The sequence below is a fragment of the Leucopleurus acutus genome (assembly GCF_964270905.1).
Source record: "Leucopleurus acutus genome assembly, chromosome: 20".
Classification (NCBI taxonomy): domain Eukaryota; kingdom Metazoa; phylum Chordata; class Mammalia; order Artiodactyla; family Delphinidae; genus Leucopleurus; species Leucopleurus acutus.
This window is the reverse complement of record NC_139162.1, coordinates 14,063,041-14,086,514: the sequence shown is the minus strand read 5'-3', so window position 1 is coordinate 14,086,514 and position 23,474 is coordinate 14,063,041. Positions and strand designations below refer to the sequence as shown.

At 39.2% G+C, this 23,474-nt stretch overlaps 1 protein-coding gene across 3 annotated transcripts in view; it reads left to right on the top strand.

The window, feature by feature from the left end:
- The window catches only part of HYDIN (HYDIN axonemal central pair apparatus protein), a gene marked incomplete at both ends in the record, with an annotated part of 352,197 nt that overhangs the window by 108,581 nt on the left and 220,142 nt on the right, over window positions 1–23,474 (top strand). For all 3 annotated transcript variants that reach the window (XM_082863052.1, XM_082863051.1, XM_082863050.1), the window contains 4 exons: window positions 4,598–4,821; window positions 9,537–9,604; window positions 18,407–18,642; window positions 21,135–21,235. In XM_082863052.1, the coding sequence (XP_082719178.1) occupies window positions 4,598–4,821; window positions 9,537–9,604; window positions 18,407–18,642; window positions 21,135–21,235 (629 nt within the window). The remainder of the gene's footprint in view (window positions 1–4,597; window positions 4,822–9,536; window positions 9,605–18,406; window positions 18,643–21,134; window positions 21,236–23,474) is intronic.

Sequence of the window (23,474 nt, the reverse complement as noted above, 5' to 3'; positions counted from 1 at the left end):
GGCTAATGGTTTATCAATTTTGTTTATCTTCTTAAAGAACCAGCTTTTTGTTTTATTGATCTCAGCTATTGTTTCCTTCATTTCTTTTTCATTTATTTCTGATCTGATCTTTATGATTTCTTTCCTTCTGCTAACTTTGGAGTTTTTTGTTCTTCTTTCTCTAATTGCTTTAGGTGTAAGGTTAGGTTGTTTATTTGAGATGTTGCTTGTTTCTTGAGGTAGGATTGTAATGCTATAAACTTCCCTCTTAGAACTCCTTTTGTTGCATCCCATAGGTCTTGGGTCGTCATGTTTTCATGGTCATTTCTTCCTAGGTATTTTTTGATTTCCTCTTTGATTTCTTCAGTGGTCTCTTGGTTATTTAGTAGTGTATTTTTTAGCCTCCATGTGTTTGTATATTTTTTACAGATTTTTTCCTGTAATTGGTATCTAGTCTCATAGCATTGTGGTCGGAAATAATACTTGATATGATTTCAATTTTCTTAGATTTACCAAGGCTTGATTTGTGACCCAAGATATGATCTATCCTGGAGAATGTTTCATGAGCATTTGAGAAGAAAGTGTATTCTGTTGTTTTGGGATGGAATGTCCTATAAATATCAATTAAGTCCGTCTTGTTTAATGTATCATTTAAAGCTTGTGTTTCCTTATTTATTTTCAATTTGGATGATCTGTCCATTGGTGAAAGTGGGGTGTTAAAGTCCCCTACTATGCTTGTGTTACTGTTGATTTCCCCTTTTATGGTTGTTAGCATTTGCCTTATGTATTGAGGTGCTCCTATGTTGGGTGCATAAATATGTACAATTGTTATATCTTCTTGGATTGATCCCTTGAACATTCTGTAGTGTCCTTCTTTGTCTCTTGTAATAGCCTTTATTTTAAAGTCTATTTTGTCTGACACGAGAATTGCTACTCCAGCTTTCTTTTGATTTCCATTTGCATGGAATATCTTTTTCCATCCCCTCACTTTCAGTCTGTATGTGTCCCTAGATCTGAAGTGGGTCTCTTGTACACAGCATATATATGGGTCTTGTTTTTGTATCCATTCAGCCAGTCTGTGTCTTTTGGTTGGAGCATTTAATCCTTTTACATTTAAGGTAGTTATCAATATGTATGTTCCTAATACCATTTTCTTAATTGTTTTGGGTTTGTTATTGTAGGTGTTTTCCTTCTCTTGTGTTTCCTGCCTAGAGAAGTTCCTTTAGCATTTGTTGTACACCTGGTTTGGTGGTGCTGAATTCTCTTAGCTTTTGCTTGTCTGTAAAGGTTTTAATTTCTCCGTCAAATCTGCATGAGATCCTTGCTGGGTAGAGTAATCTTGGTTGTAGGTTTTTCCCTTTCATCACTTTAAATATGTCCTGCCACTCCCTTCTGGCTTGCAGAGTTTCTGCTGAAAGATCAGCTGTTAACCTTATGGGGATTCCCTTCTGTGTTATTTGTTGTTTTTCCCTTGCTGCTTTTAATATTTTTTCTTTGTATTTAATTTTTGATAGTTCGATTAATATGTGTTTTGGTGTGTGTCTCCTTGGATTTATCCTGTATGGGACTCTCTGTGCTTTCTGGTCTTGATTGACTAGTTCCTTTCCCATATTAAGGAGGTTTTTAATTATAATCTCTTCAAATGTTTTCTCAGTCCCTTTCTTTTTCTCTTCTTCTTCTGGAACCCCTATAATTGGAATGTTGGTACATTTAATATTGTCCCAGAGGTCTCTGAGACTGTCCTCAATTCTTTTCATTCTTTGTTCTTTATTCTGCTCTGTGGTAGTTATTTCAACTATTTTATCTTCCAGGTCACTTATCCGTTCTTCTGCCTCAGTTATTCTGCTATTAATTCCTTCTAGAGAATTTTTAATTTCATTTATTGTGTAGTTCATCATTGTTTGTTTGCTCTTTAGTTCTTCTAGGTCCTTTTTAAACGTTCCTTGTATTTTCTCCATTCTATTTCCAAGATTTTGGATCATCTTTACTATCATTACTCTGAATTCTTTTTCAGGTAGACTGCCTATTTCCTCTTCATTTGTTTGGTCTGGTGGGTTTTTACCTTGCTCCTTCATCTGCAGTGTCTTTCTCTGTCTTCTCATTTTGCTTAACTTACTGCGTTTGGGGTGTCCTTTTTGAGGCTGCAGATTTGTAGTTCCTGTTGTTTTTGGTGTCTATCCCCAGTGGCTAAGGTTGGTTCAGTGGGTTGTGTAGGCTTCCTGGTGCAGGGGACTGGTGCCTGCATTCTGGTGGATGAGGCTGGATCTTGTCTTTCTGGTGGGCAGGACGGCGTCTGGTGGTGTGTTTTGGGGTGTCTGTGGACTTATTATGATTTTAGGCAGCCTCTCTGCTAATGGGTGGGGTTGTGTTCTTGTGTTGCTAGTTGTTTGGCATAGAGTGTCCAGCACTGTAGCTTGCTGGTCGTTGAGTGGAGCTGGGTCTTAGCGTTGAGATGGAGATCTCTGTAAAAGCTTTTGCTGTTTGATATTATGTGGAGCCAGGAGGTCTCTGGTGGACCAGCGTCCTGAACTCGGCTCTCTCATCTTAGAGGCACAGGCCTGACACCCAGCCAGAGCACCAAGACCCTGTCAGCTACACAGCGAACAAGATGCACTGTGGTGCTTGGCCCCAGGCGGCAACTACGACTGCTGCCCGGGTTCCCTGGTTTCTCAGTAATACTTACATTTTACAGATGGGAAAATGGGCTAGAGAAGCCAAGCAGGTTCTGCAAGGTCACACAGCTAGTCAAGTTGGTGGAATAGCTGGGATTTGAACCCAGGCATTTGGCTTCTGAGACCCTGGTCATAATCACTTTTCTACGTGGTCTTTTTAAAAGGAATAAAGGATGAAGCATAACTCCTATGACCAGGGAACATAGGATGAGGGAGATGGGAAATAAATGTAAAAAGATGAACAACATATCAAGTAACACTTAGTTATGTACCTCTTTTGGTACATCATCCATCTTCTCTTGGCAGGAGTGGTTGTCTTCCTTTGCAAGAGCCCCTGACTGTATCCTACTTATGCTCTTGATTCCTTCTTCTCTGCTCCTGAGGAGGCACCCTGATCTAGTGGACCCCCTACATCCACCCAGACCCTATTACCTTGGTTACCCAGTCCCCTTTTCTTATTACAAAAACAAACATGTAGGCTGGGCCTTAAGTGTGCATTATTCTCATTTAATAGTATAAATAGACTAGGTCTCACCTACCATACCTTCCTGCAGCTTTGCCACCCTCATTTTCTCTTTTTTACCACTAATCTTCTCAAAACAGGAATCTAGAATAGTCAGCCACTATTTCCTCTGCACCTACTCACTCCCTAAACATTTGTACTCCAGATTCTACAATCACACTCTATTGAAATTACTTTCTTCTTCAAGGGCAGGGATGGCCTCTAATTAAAAATTAAAAATCTATAGAATTTTCTCAAAGCTTATTCTCCTTAACCTCTATCCCCATTCAACCCCTTTTGAAAGTTCTCTCTTGGATTTCTCGGTTCCTGCCATGCCCCCCATACTTTTCTGAATCTTTCTTCATCATCTCCTCTTTTTTTCCTCCAGTGCCTTGATGTAGGTTAAAGGTACTTTCTAAGTAGAGAGAATGACTGTTCACCCATTCAGGTATAAGCATTGGCAAGGAATAGAGATTGTATTTTAGAAGCCGAGGAATAGGACTGTGTGGCTATAGTACAAGTTCATGGACAGACTTGTGGAAAGTGACAGTGGGAGTGGTAGACGGAGCCAGCTGTGGAGGCCTCTGAATGCCAGGCATGAGCTTTGTACACACACCTCGTGTACAATCAAATATGGGCAATGACTTGGTTCCAGAACATTAGTATACAGGAATAAAACTTTTCTGTGTGGGACTTCCCTGGCAGTCCAGTGGTTAAGACTCCATGCTTCCACTGTTGGGGGCACACGGGTTCCATCCCTGGTCGGGGAATTAAGATGCCTCACACAGCACTGCGCAGCCAAAAAATAAAAACAAAAAACCGAAACCAGACAAATGAACAAAAAACTTTTCTGTAGTAAATCAGTGGCTTACATAAGCATCCCAAAACAGTTATCCATCCATTACAGTTTGAGATGAAAATATCACAATAGGATGAAATCTAATGGTACAACAAAGAGAATCCTTGCAATCTGGAATCCACAATAATAGCTTATTCTACATTCTTCAAGCTACGTTATAAACATAGGCTTAGATATTTCTTGATCCTCTATTGTAGCTTGCTTTTTATTTTTCAGCATGTCACTTAATCCCAGCCTTCTCATGTGTATAAGAGAAAGACCTACCTTCCCTTGGTTACTTCAGAGATAGAATCAAAAAAAAAGGTCTTTTAAGGGTCTTCTTCAATAGATGTGATTATGATCAATCTTTATAGCATGAATATAATGCATATGACTAACTCTATTTTAAAGAGGAGATTAAAAAACACAAAATTACTTTCTGGCTTCGGATTCCTGTCTTCAAACATTCAAGACAGAAGACTGATTATTTTTCCCCTGGAGTTTTTCTGTGGTTGTACTTCCTGCAGCTGTTTCTGTGTTGGTGCTTATATGAAAATAAATCAGAGGCCCGTTGCCTACCTTTTCATTCTTGTCTTTTTGATATAGGCAGTACTATCCAACAAAGGCAGCATTGATGCCCTCTTCAACATGATCCCTCCAACTTCGGCTGTGGGGACCTGCTTTGTTTTCAGTCCCAAGGAAGGCATCATCGAACCAAGTGGAGTCCAGGCTGTCCAGATATCCTTCAGTTCTCCCATCCTGGGACACTTTGAAGAAGAGTTCCTGGTCAATGTCAATGGATCACCAGAGCCTGTGAAATTGACCATTATGTAAGTTACTTCTACAGGTAATGTGGAAACTGAAGTTTTTACCTAATGCTTTCTTAAACTTCAAAACTAGAGTACTTTACACATTAATGGAGAATTACTAGGTTGCCAAAATATTTATTCTTTTGTTAACAATATTGATACCTCCCTGAAAGTAGCAACAATTTGATTCCCTACTGTTTACTTTTTAAAATCCAGGCACAGAAGTAAAATGTAAAAATAAAATCCTTTCATAAACTTACTTTAGAAAACCAAAACTAGATCATGTCTTGAATGTCCATAACTGTCTTTGTTGATATGACCACATCAACATACTGGGGTGTTTTAAATTTCTACCAGTGTTTCTCTAGTGAACATGTTTAACTTATTACTGTAGTATGGATGCAGATGGTATTTTGGAATCTGGTTTTTCTGTAAGCTCTAACCTTATAAAATAAGAACTTAAACACTATATTAGTTTCTACTTACTCTCTGTTTTAGTATGTTTAGGGAAAGTAGGTTATTAACACCTGGATAAAATTGAAAAGTTTTTTCAACCGATGTTGCTGGAACAACTGGATATCCACATGCAAAAGGATAAAGTTGGACCCCCCCAAACCTCAGACCATATACAAAATTAACATAATATGGGCCAAAGACCCAAATGTAACAACTAAAACTGTACAACTGTTTAAATAAAACACAAGTGCAAATATGCATGACCTTGGATTAGGCAAAGGTTTTTTAAAGATGACACCTAAGTATAAGCAATCAAAGAAAAAATAAATAAATTAGACTTCATCAAAATTTAAAAATTTTGTGCCTTAAGGGATACTATTAAGAAAGTGAAAAAACAAACCACAATATGGGAGAAAGTATTTGTAAATCATATATCTGAAAAGGGACTTATATCTAAGACATATAGAGAACATTTACACTCAGTAATAAAAAGGCAACCAATCAAAAATTGAACAAACCATCTGAGCAGACATTTCTCTGAAGAAGATATACAAATGATTAGTAACATGAAAAGACTCTCAACATCATTAATCATCAGGGAGGTGCAAATCAAAACCATAATGAGATACAACTTCCACTTCACACCCACGTGGGTGGCTATAATTTAAAAAATGGAAAATAAGTGATGGAGAGAACGTAGAGAAATCAGAACCTTCATACACTGATGATGGGAATGTAAAATGTACAGCCACTTTGGAAAACAGTCTCACAGGTTTTCTCAAGTAAACGTTGAGTTACAATATGACCCGGCAATTCCACTCCCAGATACATACCCAAGAAAAATGAAAATATAAATCCATACAAAAACTTGTACACGAATGTTTATTACAGCATTATTCATAGTAGCCAAAAAATCCAAGTGTCTACCAACTGATGAATGGATAAACAAAATGTGGTCTTTCCACACAATGGAATGTTATTAAGACCATAAAAAGGAATGAGAAAAGAAAGAAAGGATGTACATGCTACAACGTGGTACAATGAATGAACCTTGAAAATGCAATGACAGGTGAAAGAAGCCAGTCACAAAAGACCATATATTGTATGATTCCATTTATGTGAAATGTCCAGAGAGAGTAAATCTGTATATGGATAGGAAGTAGATTAGTGGTTGCTTAGGGCCAGGGGTGGAGGTGGGAGATAGAGAGTGATAGTTAAAGGGTATGGGGTTTCTTTTTGAGGTGACGAGAATGTTCTAAAGTTAACCCAGGTGGTGGTTGCACATATATGTGAATACTATACAAAAACCATTGACTTATACACTTTAAATGGGTGAATTGTATAGCATGTGAATTATATTTCAATGAGGCTGTTATTTTTTTTAATTTCCAGGAGCCTATAATTCATTCATTTCATGGGTGAATTTTTTAAACCTCTGATCTCTTCTCCTGAAGATCCCAAACTAGTAATGCATGTCACTAGCAATGTCTGAATAGGTTAGGGTCTACTTGGTTTTTCCACTGTGAATAATAGGGATTAGGAATCTCCTAGGAACTTACAAGTAAACTTGGACTAGTTAATACTCCAGGTGCTCTGTGGAGGTTAAGTCTCTTGTTTTATCCTCTGCACCTTACCATTCACACCACTCCCATGCCACTTTCTTATTTTGGATGTTCATTCCTTGTTTCTTTCAAAGGAAAGGAAAGTCTGACTGTGGAGAGAATGCTTATGTTCATCCTAAAACTAATCACAAATTGCTAAGAGAAATATTCTTGTCTAAATTGCATTTGTCCAAAGTGTTCTAGCGCTTCAAACCACAAACAGTAATTTTGAAAACTTGGCAAATATCTAGTGTCACAAATAAATGTCTAATGATAAAGGGTGAAATACATGTATAATTTATTATTTATTTCCAGCTCCACACAGTAATACTGATTTTACTTACGACTTTGCCAGGAACTCTTTCTTGAGCCTTATGGTCCAAGAAGTCTCTATAAAGTTAACATTGTGGATTCTGTAATTTTGTTTCTTATTCTTTTATTGTTGGGTAATCTTCTTTCCTTAGTACCACATAATTTTGGCTAGTATGCCTTGAAAGATCAGAACAGTTGCTGTTTCTATTGATTTCTCCAGCTGCATGACACCGTATTTTAAGTGGTTGGATAAACAGCACTGTAAAGTTAATGTGATTTTTAAAATTACCCATGAACAGTTTTGTTCCCTCCTATTTTTACATATGTGATTTTATACAGTTTAACTGTAGTATATTTCGCATTCAACCCGTTTCACATAACATCATAATTCAGTCACTCTCTTAGTCTTTAAAATTCTAATTTTAACAGACCATTGCTTTGATGGAGGGCACCCACCGTCTTGGCAGAGACTATCCTAATGTTCAGGATCCCTGTTTGAATGAATGTGACAGTATCTAAGTCCGGTTGGTATTCAGCTGCAGTTCCCCTAGTTACATGTGCCTTTGAACAAATGTGATTTAACTCTGGTTTTTTTCTGCTTCTACACTGATTAAATGACTGCTTTGTGCAGTTTTGTGATCTTTCTTATTTCTGTAGGCTTTTGTGCATATCAGACACTTTTGATCTATTTGTTACTTTGGCCCGGCCAAAACTTCTTTTACAAGCCAAGTATCTAATCTGTGGGCTCCTTTGACTTATCTCAGCTGGATCCTAATTCCTTGCTAGGTACCAGCTGCTCCTTTTGAAACCACTTTGGATCATTAGCATGAAATAGAATAGATGGTCCTGGGAAAGGCTTTTAGAATTGAAACTTGCTGCATTGATTCTTTGTTGTCATCTCTCCTCCCAGGCTTTCAACAGCCTCTCACCACATTATCATCAGATCTCTAGCAGCCGGAAGTATCACTAGGGCACCAAGTGCGTTCAGCATCGTGTGACACACCTTCATCACCAACATCAGGGTCTGGGTGAATTAGGAGACTCATGCTTAGTGAGGTTTCTGGTATTTGTGTGTCTATAACTTTTAAAAGCTTGGCACATAGATGGGGAATTATTTCAGTTCTTACCTTTGGTCTAGAGATTTTAGGGACATGGACCACAGAGAAAGACAAGAATAAACAAATATCTGATATATTGGTTTTCTATTGCTGCTTAATAAATTACCACAAACACAGTAGCTTAAAACAATACAGATTTATTATTTTACAGTTCTATAGATCTAAAGTCCAACACAGGTCTTACTGCGCTAAAGTCAAGGTGTTGGCCAGGGCTGTCTTTCTTTCTGGAAGCTCTAGGGGAGAATTCATCTCCTAACCTTGTTCAGCTTCTTGAAGCTGCCCACGGTCTTTGGCTCATGGTCTGCCTCCTCTATGTTCAAAGCCAGCAAAGGCTGGTCGAGTCCTTCTCACATTGCCTCACTCCTACCTCCTCTTCTGTCCCTGTGTTCTAATTTTAAAGACCTTTGTGATTACATTGAGCCCACCTGGATAATTCAGGCTAATCCCCTTATCTTAAGATCAGTTAATTAGCAAACTTAATTCCGTCTGCCACCTTAATTACCCTTTGCCATGTAACCTAATATATTCACAGATTGTGGGGATTAGCACATAGACATCTTTGGGGACCATTATGCTATCTACCACAACTGAAGTCAGTTAGAAGCTGTAGAATCTCCCTATTGTTTATTTTAAGCTAGAGTGTCACTCCAAGATCATGAGCCTTGTATGAGAGGGAAACAAAACAACAACAGTTTAAGAGTCTTTAAAGGCCACCTGTTCCAGTCTTCTCTTTTGTACGTTAGGAAAAGAAACTGAGGCCTACAGAGGTAAAGTGATTGGCCAAGATCACAGCTAGTTGGTGGTAGGAACTGGATTAAAACAGTTTTATAAAAGTGTGGGCCAAGGAATACTGGTATCATTGATAGTCTTTGATGTCTATTATATGATTAGACCTATAATTTTTTCTTGCCTGAGTTAATAAATTTTCATGATATGTGTCTCATCCACATTAACATTTTGTGCCATTAGTTCAGTGATGTGTCTGCCCTGCCTCATCATTGATAGCAGTATGGTGGTAAGTTAACCATAGCGTCGTTTGCTAAAACGAAAGGTTTGAGAGTGGAAAAGGAATTTTCAGAACCATTGGGATAGACCATTATCTCACAGTTTCCTTAAGTCCTAGATGATGCTATAATTGAGTTAATGCTAAATTATGGTTTTCAGTACTTACCTCTACCCACTTCTTGATTGTTACCTTGAATTCACTGGATTCTCTTTCCACTCCCTTAACTTGTATTCCTACTTTCAGAGGCTGTGTCATTGGACCTACCTTCCATTTTAATGTTCCTGCTCTGCATTTTGGTGATGTTTCCTTTGGTGAGTACTTTTCCATTTTAAATTAGAAATTGAGAAGAATTACTTTTCCCTCCACATGGAAGGAGGAAAGTTTACAAAGAACTTCTCTTACCATTTTGTGTGGGTAATAGCTAAGAGGGTCTAGAATTGTTCTTCCTCTGCAGAATTTTGGTGCTGTTTCCTAGTTTATAGGTGAATGTTATAGCCGTGTCTCCTGGATACTAGTAGTTGTCAGGCCATGACTGTCCCCCCTCTTCCTGCAGTGGAACAACAGAAAGCTTTATGCTTTATTCCACTGTCTTAACATTCTGAACATTCTATTTATATGCAGATTCTGGTTTGCCACTTTGGCTACACAGCAACCTTTCCACAGAGATGCTCTCAGTATACCTGTGAGCTCGGTGGTGGTTTAATTCAGGTGTTTTATCACTGCAAATTGATGACTCTTCTGTATGTTTGTATAGTCTTTTTACTCAGTTGCTTCCCTGAGTCATTTTCTCCCATCTAAACTTCCCCAATAATAAAAATGATAATAACAACAGTGGCAGCAAAATTACCCATTAAATGATTCTTTCTTGTAGTCCAATTACTGCTAAGTAATTACATGCGGTACTACATTTAAACGTTTTAGCAATCCTAGGAGAAGGCACTCTTTAAGGTCCCCATTTTAGAGTTGGACGAACTGAGCATTGGAACAGTTAAATAACTCCCAAAGGTCACACAGCAGTGGCAGAATTAGTATTTCAATTGAGATCTGTCTAAATCATATACTGTCAACTTGGGTGTTGAGAGTTGCCCCCAGAGAGGCAAAAATTGGCTCTTGGGTGTTGAAAAAACTTAGATATAACAATGGTTTGTGTTCCTTCAAAGTTCCACCCTGCCCAACAGAATCTTATTCCTTAGTATTTAATTTCTCTTGTTAGGTAGAAATTGTCTAATTTAAATCATATTTAATTAACTGATTTGACTTGATATAAAATTCATTTATCACAGCGGTTCTTTTTAGGAGGTGATGACTTTAAAAAATTGAGAAACGCTAGTCTAAATCTTTATTCCATAATTCTTTCCATTTTGCTCTATTGTTTCCCATTTTAACTTTCAGTTCTCTTGCTTCATTTCAAGTAGGCCTGTCTAACTTGGGGAAAAATAGTTCTTTAGAAAAAGCTGATTCATAATGCCTTTATCAGTTGCTTTAACATTTGGGTGTTATGAAAGTTTCTAAAACTCAGAATGTATTTATTTATACAATGCTCCCACCCTGATCTACATTATATTGGGTAAGGCACATACCATAGGAAAATCTATATAAATGAAGTTGAATGTCTGTTCATATAGAATGTGAAAATGGCTGGAGAGATGTTACGGATTTGTAGGGCCTATCTGAATGATAGACTCTTTTGAAGGAAAATGAAAGTGACCTACAACTTAAGGGTAACTGTGACTGATGCACAATAAGAGGGGAGTTTGTGTACCCAAAGACCTATGCAGTGTACTCCAAACACTTCAAACTGAGTCCATGGAGAGCTCTGAGCAACTGGTACCCACAGCAGCATACCCTTCCACAGGCATTTAAACACAAAGTCCAGTCCAAGTACATTTGGAAGATGTGCCCTTTGTCGTATGCCCTGGAGGGAAAAAACAAGTCAAAGTAAGCACCTCAAATCAGTTACTCCAAGAAATCTCCACTGACTTATTGTCTAGAATGTGCCCTATTGCTGAGCTCTGACATGTTAATGTAAATACTGTGCCAATGATAAGCCAGTTATCGAACCCCATGAATATCTGAAATGCTTTTACCTAAAATCCAAACATTTTAAAACATCAAAGCCCCTAATAGTACATTTCCATAGAATATGGCAAATGTATATCCCCAAGATGCCACTGATTTACTCAAAATGCTGTATTTGATATTGGCAAGCTCTTGGTCACACAATGGGTAAAACCATGTATGCATGCTCCAAGGCTAGTTAGGTTTTTCCAGTAACAGTCTTCCGTTTGGTCCTCTCTTATCCCTAAGGATACAGGAAGGGCCAACACTGGGTAATTTATTCATAGTTTTCTTTCGCTATAGAGATAATAATCAACAGCTGTTCCTCATAGTTGGTAAAGCTAGAAGTTTTGCTAACTAGCTTAGGTGAAAATTAGAAATAGTTTATTTTCCTTTTGTATAATATCTTACTGAACTATTTGATGATACAGCAGCTAGACTCTTATGACATAAGAGGCTAGAAGACACTACAGAGCCATGACCCAAGATTTCCCAAGTCTGAGATACGAGAACTTACCCTCCTGAGTCCACCTTCAAAACCCAAGTTGCCTTTTCTTTTAGTTTGGTTGTGGATTCCTTAATCTTCTCTGCATTATGACAGGAAATGTTAATAAAAACATACCCTTTTTCTTGCCAATAGGAAATCTAAGGTTTTCAAAACACCTGGTCCAGTAAATTCAAGCTACTTTGCTGTGCTTCTGGATTCTTCACTATAATGGCCAAAGTTAGGGGCAGTTTTGTAATAATCTTTCAAAATTGTCTTATGGTATATTTTCAAATTCCAGAGTTGGAACTAAGGTCCTCATGACTCCAACACAAAGTATCACTTATTTCTCCAGGTAGATTGGCCTCCTATCACAAAGAAACATGGTTCTTAGGAGAGTTATTTATTTGAAACTATACTCTAAGAAGTGTATATAGTTAGTTCCAGATTCAAAAGAGAAATCAACTGTTACAGGAGTCAGCCAGAAACTGGAGGACTTTTTTAGTTATTTCAGGATGATAGATATATTGTGTGGAGTTAAACGAGGTCTTCAGAGACTGTTGTAGAGCTGGGGAGTAGGTTAAGCTAACTAAAGTTGGTAGTATTGTCCCCATATTGGCAAGAAGGCCCATTCCTGAAGAGGCATCTGTTACAGGCTAGTGTTGGAGACATGGCATTTACTTGCTTAGAGATGAAGATCTAGATCTGGCATCAGGGTCTGTGGGGATCAATGATGTTAGGATATTATAAATACCATAAAGTAGGTGAGAGGTAATAGTACTGTTGGTTGGCATCTAAAATATTTAAAGTATGGCTGTGAATGGCTGTTGGATGACGTGTCTAATAATTAATTCATTTGACTGAAGCTACAGTATCATGAGAGAGTTAAATTACAGAATTTGGGTGGTGATTGTCCCTGAAGGAACACTGAGGCTTTGATAACTCCTCAGATTGGTCAAAGAATAAAACGGACCAAGTCATAACTGGTATTATGCCAGGTGATAGACCAAAATGGGCCGGATAAGTATCTGCAAAGTCACTATTTTTCAGGAGGCACAAGAATTTGCTGAATGAGAATAAGGAATTTGGAAGGCTCCAGGCTTTCAGTGAACTTGACCATTGGATAATTTGGACAGAGAAGTTAGAGTTTGAGGTTAGAGTTGTTGGGATAAATAAATATAAGCATCAAAAAATATACATGATAGTTGTTTCTTCCATGGCCAGGTATGAACTAGCAGTATTTTACTCAAGGGGAAGTATTTAAATTGACTTTAGGAGAGTGTAAAGTGGAGAGTCAGGGCCAAAGCTTAATTGTCATGATCATAGAAAGTTCATAGAAGGGTTGGCAGAAGATATTATAGTAGGCATGGGCAAAGCCTAGACCCGAATAAGTTATCATTAACAGTAAGGGAGACACAATAGGGGATATCAGAGTTGTTATGACTTTATGAAAGTAAATAGAGAATAATATGGCAGAATGATAAAGAAGGAAAGTATACAAGGAAAAGTATGAGAATCAGTAATGCCCGGTATGTAGCAAAATCTTGTTCCATCACTCTTGAGCAGAGTCTTCCTATTTCATGTAGAGTCTGCTTGTTCTGAGGAGCTTGGAATAGCAATCTGTTGCTGAAGGTCATCAATTTCTGGCAGTTTTTTTTTTTTTTTAGCAAACTTCCATTTAAGATCTCCAGTAAGAGTCGTTTTCTACGTCTTCAGCAAGTAATTCAGTTTCTTTGGGTGTCTTTTTACCCAAAGGCTCACCTCTTTTTTTTTTTTTTTTTTGCGATACGCGGGCCTCTTACTGTTGTGGCCTCTCCCGTTGCGGAGCACAGGCTCCGGACGCGCAGGCTTAGCGGCCATGGCTCACGGGCCCAGCCGCTCCGCGGCATGTGGGATCCTCCCAGACCGGGGCACGAACCCGTGTCCCCTGCATCAGCAGGCGGACTCTCAACCACTGTGCCACCAGGGAAGCCCAGGCTCACCTCTTAATTAACTGCAGGGTCAGTTGTTAGAAGGCTCTAAAGAAGACTATTGATATATATTTTTTGATTTTTGAGGTTGAAAGAGGGAGAGTTTCTGAGGGTGAGTTTTTTGGGAAGATTTCTTGAACTTATAGATGAGCTGGTTCTTGACAATGTTTAGTTATGTCTGTATTAAGCAAGCTTGATTCAGATTGATAAAAGGCTTGTAATCCCTAATTATTATTTCCTAGGGTGAATAGTCTGAGTTGTAGAGGGAGCTAACCTGGTCTGATAGACATTAGAACCAAAGGTAAAACTCTTCACCAAAGAACTCCAAGAGCCTCAGAGAACTTGGCCAGTTTAAGATCAAAAATACTATTTTTGTGTTCTACATTTCCCCAGGATTGTAATTGTGAATTTTTTTTATCACATGGTTAACATACTGTAAGATTCTTTATAACTCTTCTATGTAAGGCTGGTATTCCCTAGGTGGGAAAATTATAGAGTACAATGTCTTAGTCACATTTATGGCAGCGGCCTTTCTGTACAGGAAGGCTCAAATCCATATCAAGAATTTACAGACAATTACAACAACATATTTTAACTGTATAATTTTGGCACAGCCCATCTGTATTTGAAAGGTTCTTTGGAGTATGATTTAGACCCATAACTCACTGCACAGTTTTCCTGGAATATGATAGCAGAATGTAAGGCGGAAGCCAGCCACATCCCCAGTTACAGAGGAGAAATTTTGCTATCAACTCTTATTCAGAAATTATCTCATCTCTTTTATGATGGGACCCGTGGTATAAGATTTTTGTCAAAGACCAGCTCATACTTTGGGGCACGTCATAGTTGGTGTGCCAGAGACCATTGACACGAACAGAGGATCCCAATTTTAGGTAATGTTTGTTTTCTAAGTCTGAATTTTTTATGTTCAGAATAGATTGTGAAAATTGTGCTTATTGATCTCCCATATTGTGAATTATTTCTGTAGACAGCTACAAAAGTACCATCTGTTTTGCACAATGCTCTGCTAACACATTTCCCTTTGCTTTGTGGAGATTTTTATTTTACTAGAAAAATTAGGAATCCATTGTCTAAAATAGCCCGTGAATCCCAAAAAGTCTTATCAATTGTAATTTAATTTTTGGTCTTGAGTATTGCTGAATCAGTTTAATTGTAATTTAATTTTTGGTCTTGAGTGTTGCTGTATCAGTTTAACACTCATCTTAGCTAGGGTCCATTCTTTTTTTTTTTTTTTTTCTTTTTTTAACATCTTTATTGGGGTATAATTGCTTTACAATGGTGTGTTAGTTTCTGCTTTATAACAAAGTGAATCAGTCATACATAAACATATGTTCCCATATGTCTTCCCTGTTGCGTCTCCCTCCCTCCCACCCTCCCTATCCCACCCCTCCAGGCTGTCACAAAGCACCGAGCCAATATCCCTGTGCCATGCGGCTGCTTCCCACTAGCTATCTACCTTACTACGTTTGTTAGTGTGTATATGCCCATGACTCTCTCTCGCCCTGTCACAGCTCACCCTTCCCCCTCCCCATAACCTCAAGTCCGTTCTCTAGGAGGTCTGCGTCTTTATTCCTGCTTTACCCCTAGGTTCTTCTTGACATTTTTTTCTTAAATTCCATATATATGTGTTAGCATACGGTATTTGTCTTTTTCTTTCTGACTTACTTCACTCCGTATGACAGACTCTAGGTCTATCCACCTCATTACAAATAGCTCAATTTCGTTTCTTTTTATGGCTGAGTAATATTCCATTGTATATATGTGCCACATCTTCTTTATCCATTCATCCGATGACGGGCACTTAGGTTGTTTCCATCTCCGGGCTATTGTAAATAGAGCTGCAATGAACATTTTGGTACATGACTCTTTTTGAATTTTGGTTTTCTCAGGGTATATGCCCAGTAGTGGGATTGCTGGGTCATATGGTAGTTCTATTTGTAGTTTTTTAAGGAACCTCCATACTGTTCTCCATAGTGGCTGAACCAATTCACATTCCCACCAGCAGTGCAAGAGTGTTCCCTTTTCTCCACACCCTCTCCAGCATTTATTGTTTCTAGATTTTTTGATGATGGCCATTCTGACTGGTGTGAGATGATATCTCATTGTAGTTTTGATTTGCATTTCTCTAATGATTAATGATGTTGAGCATTCTTTCATGTGTTTGTTGGCAGTCTGTATATCTTCTTTGGAGAAATGTCTATTTAGGTCTTCTGCCCATTTTTGGATTGGGTTGTTTGTTTTCTTGTTATTGAGCTGCATGAGCTGCTTATAAATTTTGGAGATTAATCCTTTGTCCGTTGCTTCATTTGCAAATATTTTCTCCCATTCTGAGGGTTGTCTTTTGGTCCTGTTTATGGTTTCCTTTGCTGTGCAAAAGCTTTGAAGTTTCATTAGGTCCCATTTGTTTATTTTTGTTTTTATTTCCATTACTCTAGGCGGTGGGTCAGAAAGGATCTTGCTGTGATTTATGTCATAGAGTGTTCTGCCTATGTTTTCCTCTAAGAGTTTGATAGTTTCTGGCCTTACATTTAGGTCTTTAATCCATTTTGAGCTTATTTTTGTGTATGGTGTTAGGGAGTGATCTAATCTCATACTTTTACATGTACCTGTCCAGTTTTCCCAGCACCACTTATTGAAGAGGCTGTCCTTTCTCCATTGTACATTACTGCCACCTTTATCAAAGATAAGGTGTCCATATGTGCATGGGTTTATCTCTGGGTAGGGTCCATTCTTAGTAGAGAGATAATGTTCCAAATAATGTACTACCTTTTGTCAGAAATGGAATTTTTCCTTTGCAGCCTTGTGATCTTTTGCCCCTAGTTTCCTTAAGTTTACTTTCTTTTTAGGGGCTTTCCAGGTCAGGTGACAATACACATATTGAATGAGAATCAATGAGACTGTCATCTTTTAAATCATTATTTAAGTACCAGGAGAGGTATGAAGGCGTCTCTTTGTACCTTTGAGGCATTCTGGCCAAGCATGTTGTTAATTATTCCAAGAAAAGGCACATATGTGTTGTTGTTGTTTTTATGTACTAGGTGCTAAAGAAGGGAGTATAGAGGTCTACACTGTAAATTACTTGCATTCAGTTGGACTACAGATAGGGTAGTAATTCAGATTTGGTGCAACCAGAAACCTAGGAATAACATTTGTGTTAATGAGCCTTCAGGCTTTAATAAAATAATATCCCTTTTCTTCAGGCTCCTGGATAAGCAATATGGGATATTACAAGTAGTTGTACAAGGAACTGTTCTAGTTAGGAGGTTGTAGTTGGCTTTATTCTCAGAAAAACTTCTAGCTTCAGGGTAGTCTGGGCAATGGTTTGGAAAGACCTGTCTGAATCTTTATAGGATCCACTTCCATAATACACTCTATGTTTGAACAATATTTATCCCATAAATGGTCAGGTAAAACAAGAGTCATTGTTGGGAAAGTTCAGAAAAGTCAAATGTAGCGATCACGTGATTGTGAAACTGACTTTCTAGAAATACCTCTGGAATTTCCAAGAATAATCTTTCAAGTGCCCTTAATCAGACAGTTCTTTTTCCATAAAAGATCTCTTCCAAGTAGATTGGCAGGTGTAGAATCACAAAGGAGACATGAATGTGTTTCTTCCAACAGTCCTAATGTGTAGACAAAAGCTCAGACATGGGGTGAAGTAGATCAGTTCAAAATATCCCCAGCAGTACTGCAGTAATTACTCCAGGAGACCAATTGTATTTTATCACAGTAGTGTTCAACATAGAAAGAGAAGTGTTTACATCCAGTAGAAATATGCATATTTATTCTCTTATGGGTGTAGATCATTCTTGTTCTGAAAATGGTAGCAGATACATTGGCCACCTAGGGAATCCAAAATCAGAGTTCAGTTTATTGTTTACCAGGCAAGTAGGATCCACATCTCTAGGAAAGGAACATGAGTCTCCCTGAACTGAATGTAGGAGGGCTAGAAATAACATTAAAAAGCGGCTTTTTCTAAGGGAGGCAAAAGCCGATGTATTAGTCTCTGGCTGGCTCAAAAGTAGATCGTAAAGTCTCTCTCAGGAGAGGCTATTATTCTATTTTGTGTCATCGACTCTGAGAACATGAGCCTCAGACAAGTCTAGGATGAATTATATAATGTCTTGGCAGGCTCTGGGTCACATGCGGGCAAAACTACAGAGGCTTCTCCTTTCACACACTGGCAAATAAAAAGAGCAAATATAACTCTGTTCTTTGGGAAAAAATCTGTATTTCTATATGAAAATTAATTGTACAATGTGCTTCTAGAATATTACTTAGCAAACTGATTATAGAGACTGCCTCTAGAGAGGGGTCTGGATGTTGATGGAGGGGTTTGTTTCATGTCTATTGTTGTTACATAGTAAATGCATAGTAAGTAGTCACTGAATGAATGAATGAGTGAAATGCATTTATTGATTGTGCAACTGAAAACAATACTGGGGAGAGTTGGAATGAAGCAAGTAGTGTTGAAGTGCATAGACAGTTCATTTAAGAGGTTTGGCAGTGCAAGGGGAGGTTGAAGTTAAAGGGAAGGTCTTGTGGGGCTTTTATTTCTCACGTTACATTTTGTTTTCCAGGGTTTCCTCATACCTTGATATGTTCCCTCAATAACACCTCCTTGGTCCCCATGACCTTCAGACTGCGTGTGCCTGGGGATGGTGTTGGCCATAAAAGCATTTCAATTTGTGAGCAGTATTCAGACAACAAAAAATCATGTTGGAACAAGGATGAAATACCTGTAATGAGACCAAAGGAATTCACTGTCACCCCCAACTGTGGCACCATTCGCTCCCAAGGATTTGCTGCTATCAGGGTAAAGTGCACAGCCTTCCAGCACATGTGGCCAAGCAGCTGAACTGTCAAATAGTTATTGAGACCACATCTAGAGTTTGCTTTATATGCCCGGTGTCAATGGGAGGGAGTGCCTCTAATTCACATAGAAAAGTGGGTCTATTTCTCTAAGGAAATAAACTACTGTAGCAAAAGAAACCAGACCAAATATATTGGGCAAAAGCGCTGACACTGCTCCAGTGGGTTTCCATCAATCTAAATGCATTGCCTTTACCATAACAGTGGATTCTAGCAATTTCTGCTGAAACCACTGCTCTAAACAGATAGTACGCCTATCAGTACTAACATAAAAATATTTAATAACTCGTTGATAATTAGGTCCTGCGTTAGACTCACATCATTTATACCACTAAGTATCCAGATTTATGCCACAGATGATATCCAGTTTATTCATATTTTTAATCTGAATCTGAGCTTCATGGCGAATGTGGATGTGATATTCCTAACAGTGCTTTATATTAAGGTCCACAGTGTGATGCTTTGCTTATGGCCTCACAGTGCCACCAGCAGAATTATTTCACAGCTAACTGAGAAAGATTTTAGCTGTCTTCCCTCACTTACTTTTGCTTCTCCAAACAGTTAGGTCTAGCAATACTGAAGGCTGCTAAATTTAAATGATTTGATCTTTTCTGGAAAAGGAAAAAAATAAGACTTCATAGCTAAGGTTATAGTTTTCTCTTTAGTCATTACCTTTGAATATTTAATTCAGCTATGGTTTTATCCCCCAGATTTGCTTTTAATGCTTCATAATATCTCACCATGAATCTACTCATCCTAAATCTATTCTGGGAGTTTTCAGCTCTTCTAAGGGCTTCTCCACGGATCCAGTGAGGTTTGATCTCACACATCGTTGTAATTTCCCAGTGTTGCTCTCTCAGTCTGTTTGGGCTGCTACTACAAAATACCAGAGACTGGGTAGCTTGTAAACATCAGAAATTTATTCTTTACAATCTGGAAGCTGGAAGTCCAAGGTCAGGGTGCCAGCATGGTAGGGTTCTGGTGAAGGCCCTTTTTCAGGTGGCAGACTGCCGACATCTCCTTGTATCCTCACATGATGAAGGGACAAGGGAGCTCTCTGGGGCCTATTTTATAAAGGCACTCATCCTGCTCACGAGGGCCCCACCCTCATGACCTCATCACCTCCCAAGGGCCTCACCTCCTAATACCATCACATTGTGAGTTAAGATTTCAGCATGTGAATTTGGGGCCAGAGGTGGGACACAATCATTCAGATCAGAGCAGTTGCTAACTGTGACATGCCCAGGAAGAAGTGCAGCTGCAATGAGTTAATTTATTTTTTACTTAGTAATGCTTAGCTTACATATTACCTACCATTCCCCCCCTTTTTGGGGGCTTCTCCCAGATCAGTACAGGAAGATTTTAGAAGACAGAGCATCTATCTAGGAGCCTTCTGCCAGAACCACTTGTTCTAACCATAGCTCAGAGACATAAACAAGGGTTAGAGTCACTCCAGGAATCTGTGCACTGGGGCAGCTGCTTGTCTCCAAATCTGACAAGTTTTCCTTCCAAATGAATGACCCCCCTCTTTGCTTTATTTTTCCTTTGTATTTTGAAAAGCTTTCTCCAAGCCTCAGTTTTCCCTCCTGATCTGCACTTTAACCACGTCTGTGTGGACTTAAAAATTTGCATCCAACAATTCCCTTTCCAACCAAAACAATTTTAATTAGTACCTGATGCATAATTTATAGATAGAAAAGCTGTAACCTACGCCAGAAGCTGTTTTCTACACTTACAAGTATCTCTTCCAGTACAAATCATTTTAAGACAATTAAAAATTGCAACAATGCTTCAAAAGCCTAAATGTCAAGTTTCACAACAGTAAATAAAAACATAGGGTAAAATATACTGGCCAGATACTGTCCTTGGATTAACCTTTCTTTGGAGCTTCTTATTTTCTTCTCTGATAATGAATATGAGAGATGGGGAGGAACAACAAGATTTTGGTTAAAAAAAAAAATGCTATCTAGTTGATTTCTTATGCCATTTCTATAACTGACATTTATTTTGCCATAAGAGAAATCTAGCTGTAGTGTTTTATTGGTGTACTGAATTTTCGTAATTTATATAGCCCAGAGTCGTAGAGATCAATTTAAATTGCAGTAATTAAAGTTTGTTTGATGTTGCATATCCTTCAGGGCCCTGTTTCCCCTCGTGCAGGTGTATGACTCCTTTGATACAACCCCCCTGGAAATCAGCAAACCTATTGTACCAAAAGCCATTTGGTGGTTTCTAACCTGGCCTTTAAAAAAAACTCAGCATGCAGTAACCCCAAAACATAGCTTGTTTAACTAAAAATGTAAAATGCCACACATCCCCTAATAAAGTAGTTAGAAACTGCATTCATCAATGTGGTCCTCCCTTGGCCCCTTTCTCCCCTGTGTGGAGGGAGAGCTGGCCTTTGAGAAGAGCAGTTTTTCACCTTGTTCTTTCCAGGTGACCTTATGCTCCAACACTCTGCAGAAATATGAGCTGGCCCTGGTGGTGGACGTGGAGGGCATCGGGGAAGAAGTGCTGGCGCTCTTAATTACAGCGAGGTATTGCACTCACCTGCTTTCTCTTCCCCAGTCTTCCCTGAGCCGCCAGTAATGGGCTCTTTCTCTAGAAGGCAGCACGCCTACAAGCAGTTCACACTGCGTTTGTTCTGCTTTCCTGGGAGAGGAAGCTAAATCTGATATTTGAGTGACAAAGCTTTAGAACAGCAAATGCACCTTTGGTGGAAATAAGAGGAGGGATGCATGTGTTTTGCAGTGTTAAGAATAATAGTGCTCTTTAATGGGTCTGACTTGCTGTGTGTATAACTGACAAGGTTTTATCAGGAAGAGGTGAACAGTTGCTGTTTCTTATTGTTATCTTTAAAGATAGTACCCCAGAGTTCTGCAGCTGAAAGGGTGAGGCTCGCAGCCCTGCCGTGGAAGATCCTGCTCCTGGACTCTGTCATTATGACTTTAAGGGAGGCTGCAGGCGGCCCCCAAAATGAGGCCCCCGCTAACATCATAAACTCCTCAGAACCATCACCAACTTGTCTCTCCGTTTTAGTAGAGGCAGCAGTGGGCTCTGGAGTCAGGTTAAGATCCTGGCTCTGCCATTTGTGGAGTGGGTCTCCTCAACTAAGTTACAGCCTTTCCGAGGGTGGTATGTCACTTACTGATGATGACAGTGATCCTAAATAAAATCATTGGCCACACTCTTGCCAAAGCAAACAAATACCCAGATCTGGAACTTGAGAGTGTGTATGAAAATACCATCTGAAGGAAATAGAGAAAGGTACTTACTAAAACTCTGACAGTATTCCAATCCCTAGAATTTAGCACTTCCATGAATCTTAGGAAGATGCGCCTTAAAGAGTGTGCAGCCGAGCTGGTTGGTGGGGCCATCATAACTGGCACCATTTCCTGTGTCTTGGGTTTGAGTGAAGTCACAGGGCAGCCCTAAAATAAGGTCAAATTCTTCTTAGTATTCCCTCCAGAGACCTAATTGTTTGTTTAAAAACTCTTTCATCTGGTCCTCTCTATCCTGAAGTTTGACTTTTTGTCTAGTCTTGGTGTATTTTCTATGTGGGTTTATTCTGATACTTTCCAGCCCCTCTTCCCTGCAGCTCTCAGTAGAAAATCCTGAATTTTTAAGAAAAAGGGGAGGGGTGGTTCTAGGAGGCTACGGGTTTCCTACCATGTATTCTCTGTGACCCAGTCAAATACTATCAGTCCTCTCAGCCACAGTGTTTCAAGTAGTAAAGGATAAGCTTTACCGAAATCATTGGGTCAACTGACAACTTCCACTCTAGCTAAAAATGAACACTCATCTGGTGCTAAACCCAAACTTTGAGGTCAACAAGACTCTCTTTCATGTCACTGCTTTTGGTGCAGTCTGTAAGAACTGCTCAGAGACTCTCAACAGAAGAGCTGCTTTTAGAACGTGCTCCCTAAAGTAATTCTCCCAGAGAGCCAGCAGTATGGCTGGCGACACCCACTACCACAGGCTCATCATCTCTTCCCGAGCCATCATGCGGCTCCGTGCCATACCCTTCATTCACACCGTCTTCTGTGTTTCCCTAAGAAGAGTTAATGATGTTAACATCAATCTCTAAAATTACCTTCATTTTACCTATGAGCAGAATAGGACTCTGGGAGGGAGAGCAGCTTGCTCAAGGCTGTACTTGGTAAGGTCAGTACTTGAACCTGGCTCTGACAGATTCAAACGCTAGCACCCCTCAGCATTGCACTATATTGTGATAGTGCAGTAGGGCAGGGCAGACTTCAAGACTTAACAGACACAAAATAAAACCCAAGTCACCTGGTAATAGGCGAGCTGCACACACAGGCCTTCCACTCCTCCCTCCCTCTCCCCCATCACACCCCCTCCACACTGAGCACCACTGTCACAGTGCCAGTTTTGGGTCGAGCAGCTGCCTGAGCGTACTGATCCAAGGCAGCTGTTCTGCATAGGAATTAGAATTATTACCATTAGTTAGATGGTGTGAGCTGTTGCTAGTCTTCAGGGGACTCTGACTGGTCCAAAGTGTCACAGCTAGTCAGGACCTCATGCTGGTGGCATTGGCCCTGTTTGTCATGGAAACAGATCCACAACCCTAAGGAATTTGCGCTGTGGAGTCTCTTTGCCAAAGGAAGGCCAAATATGAAAAACAATGGAAACGTTAGTCATTACCCACAGAAGACAGTGTTTAAGGAGTCCTCCTTCTAGCCCTTTTTTGATTAAAAAGTGGTGATTGGGGACTTAGGGAGAGGGATGACAGGAGAGAAGATTTGAAAATGATTA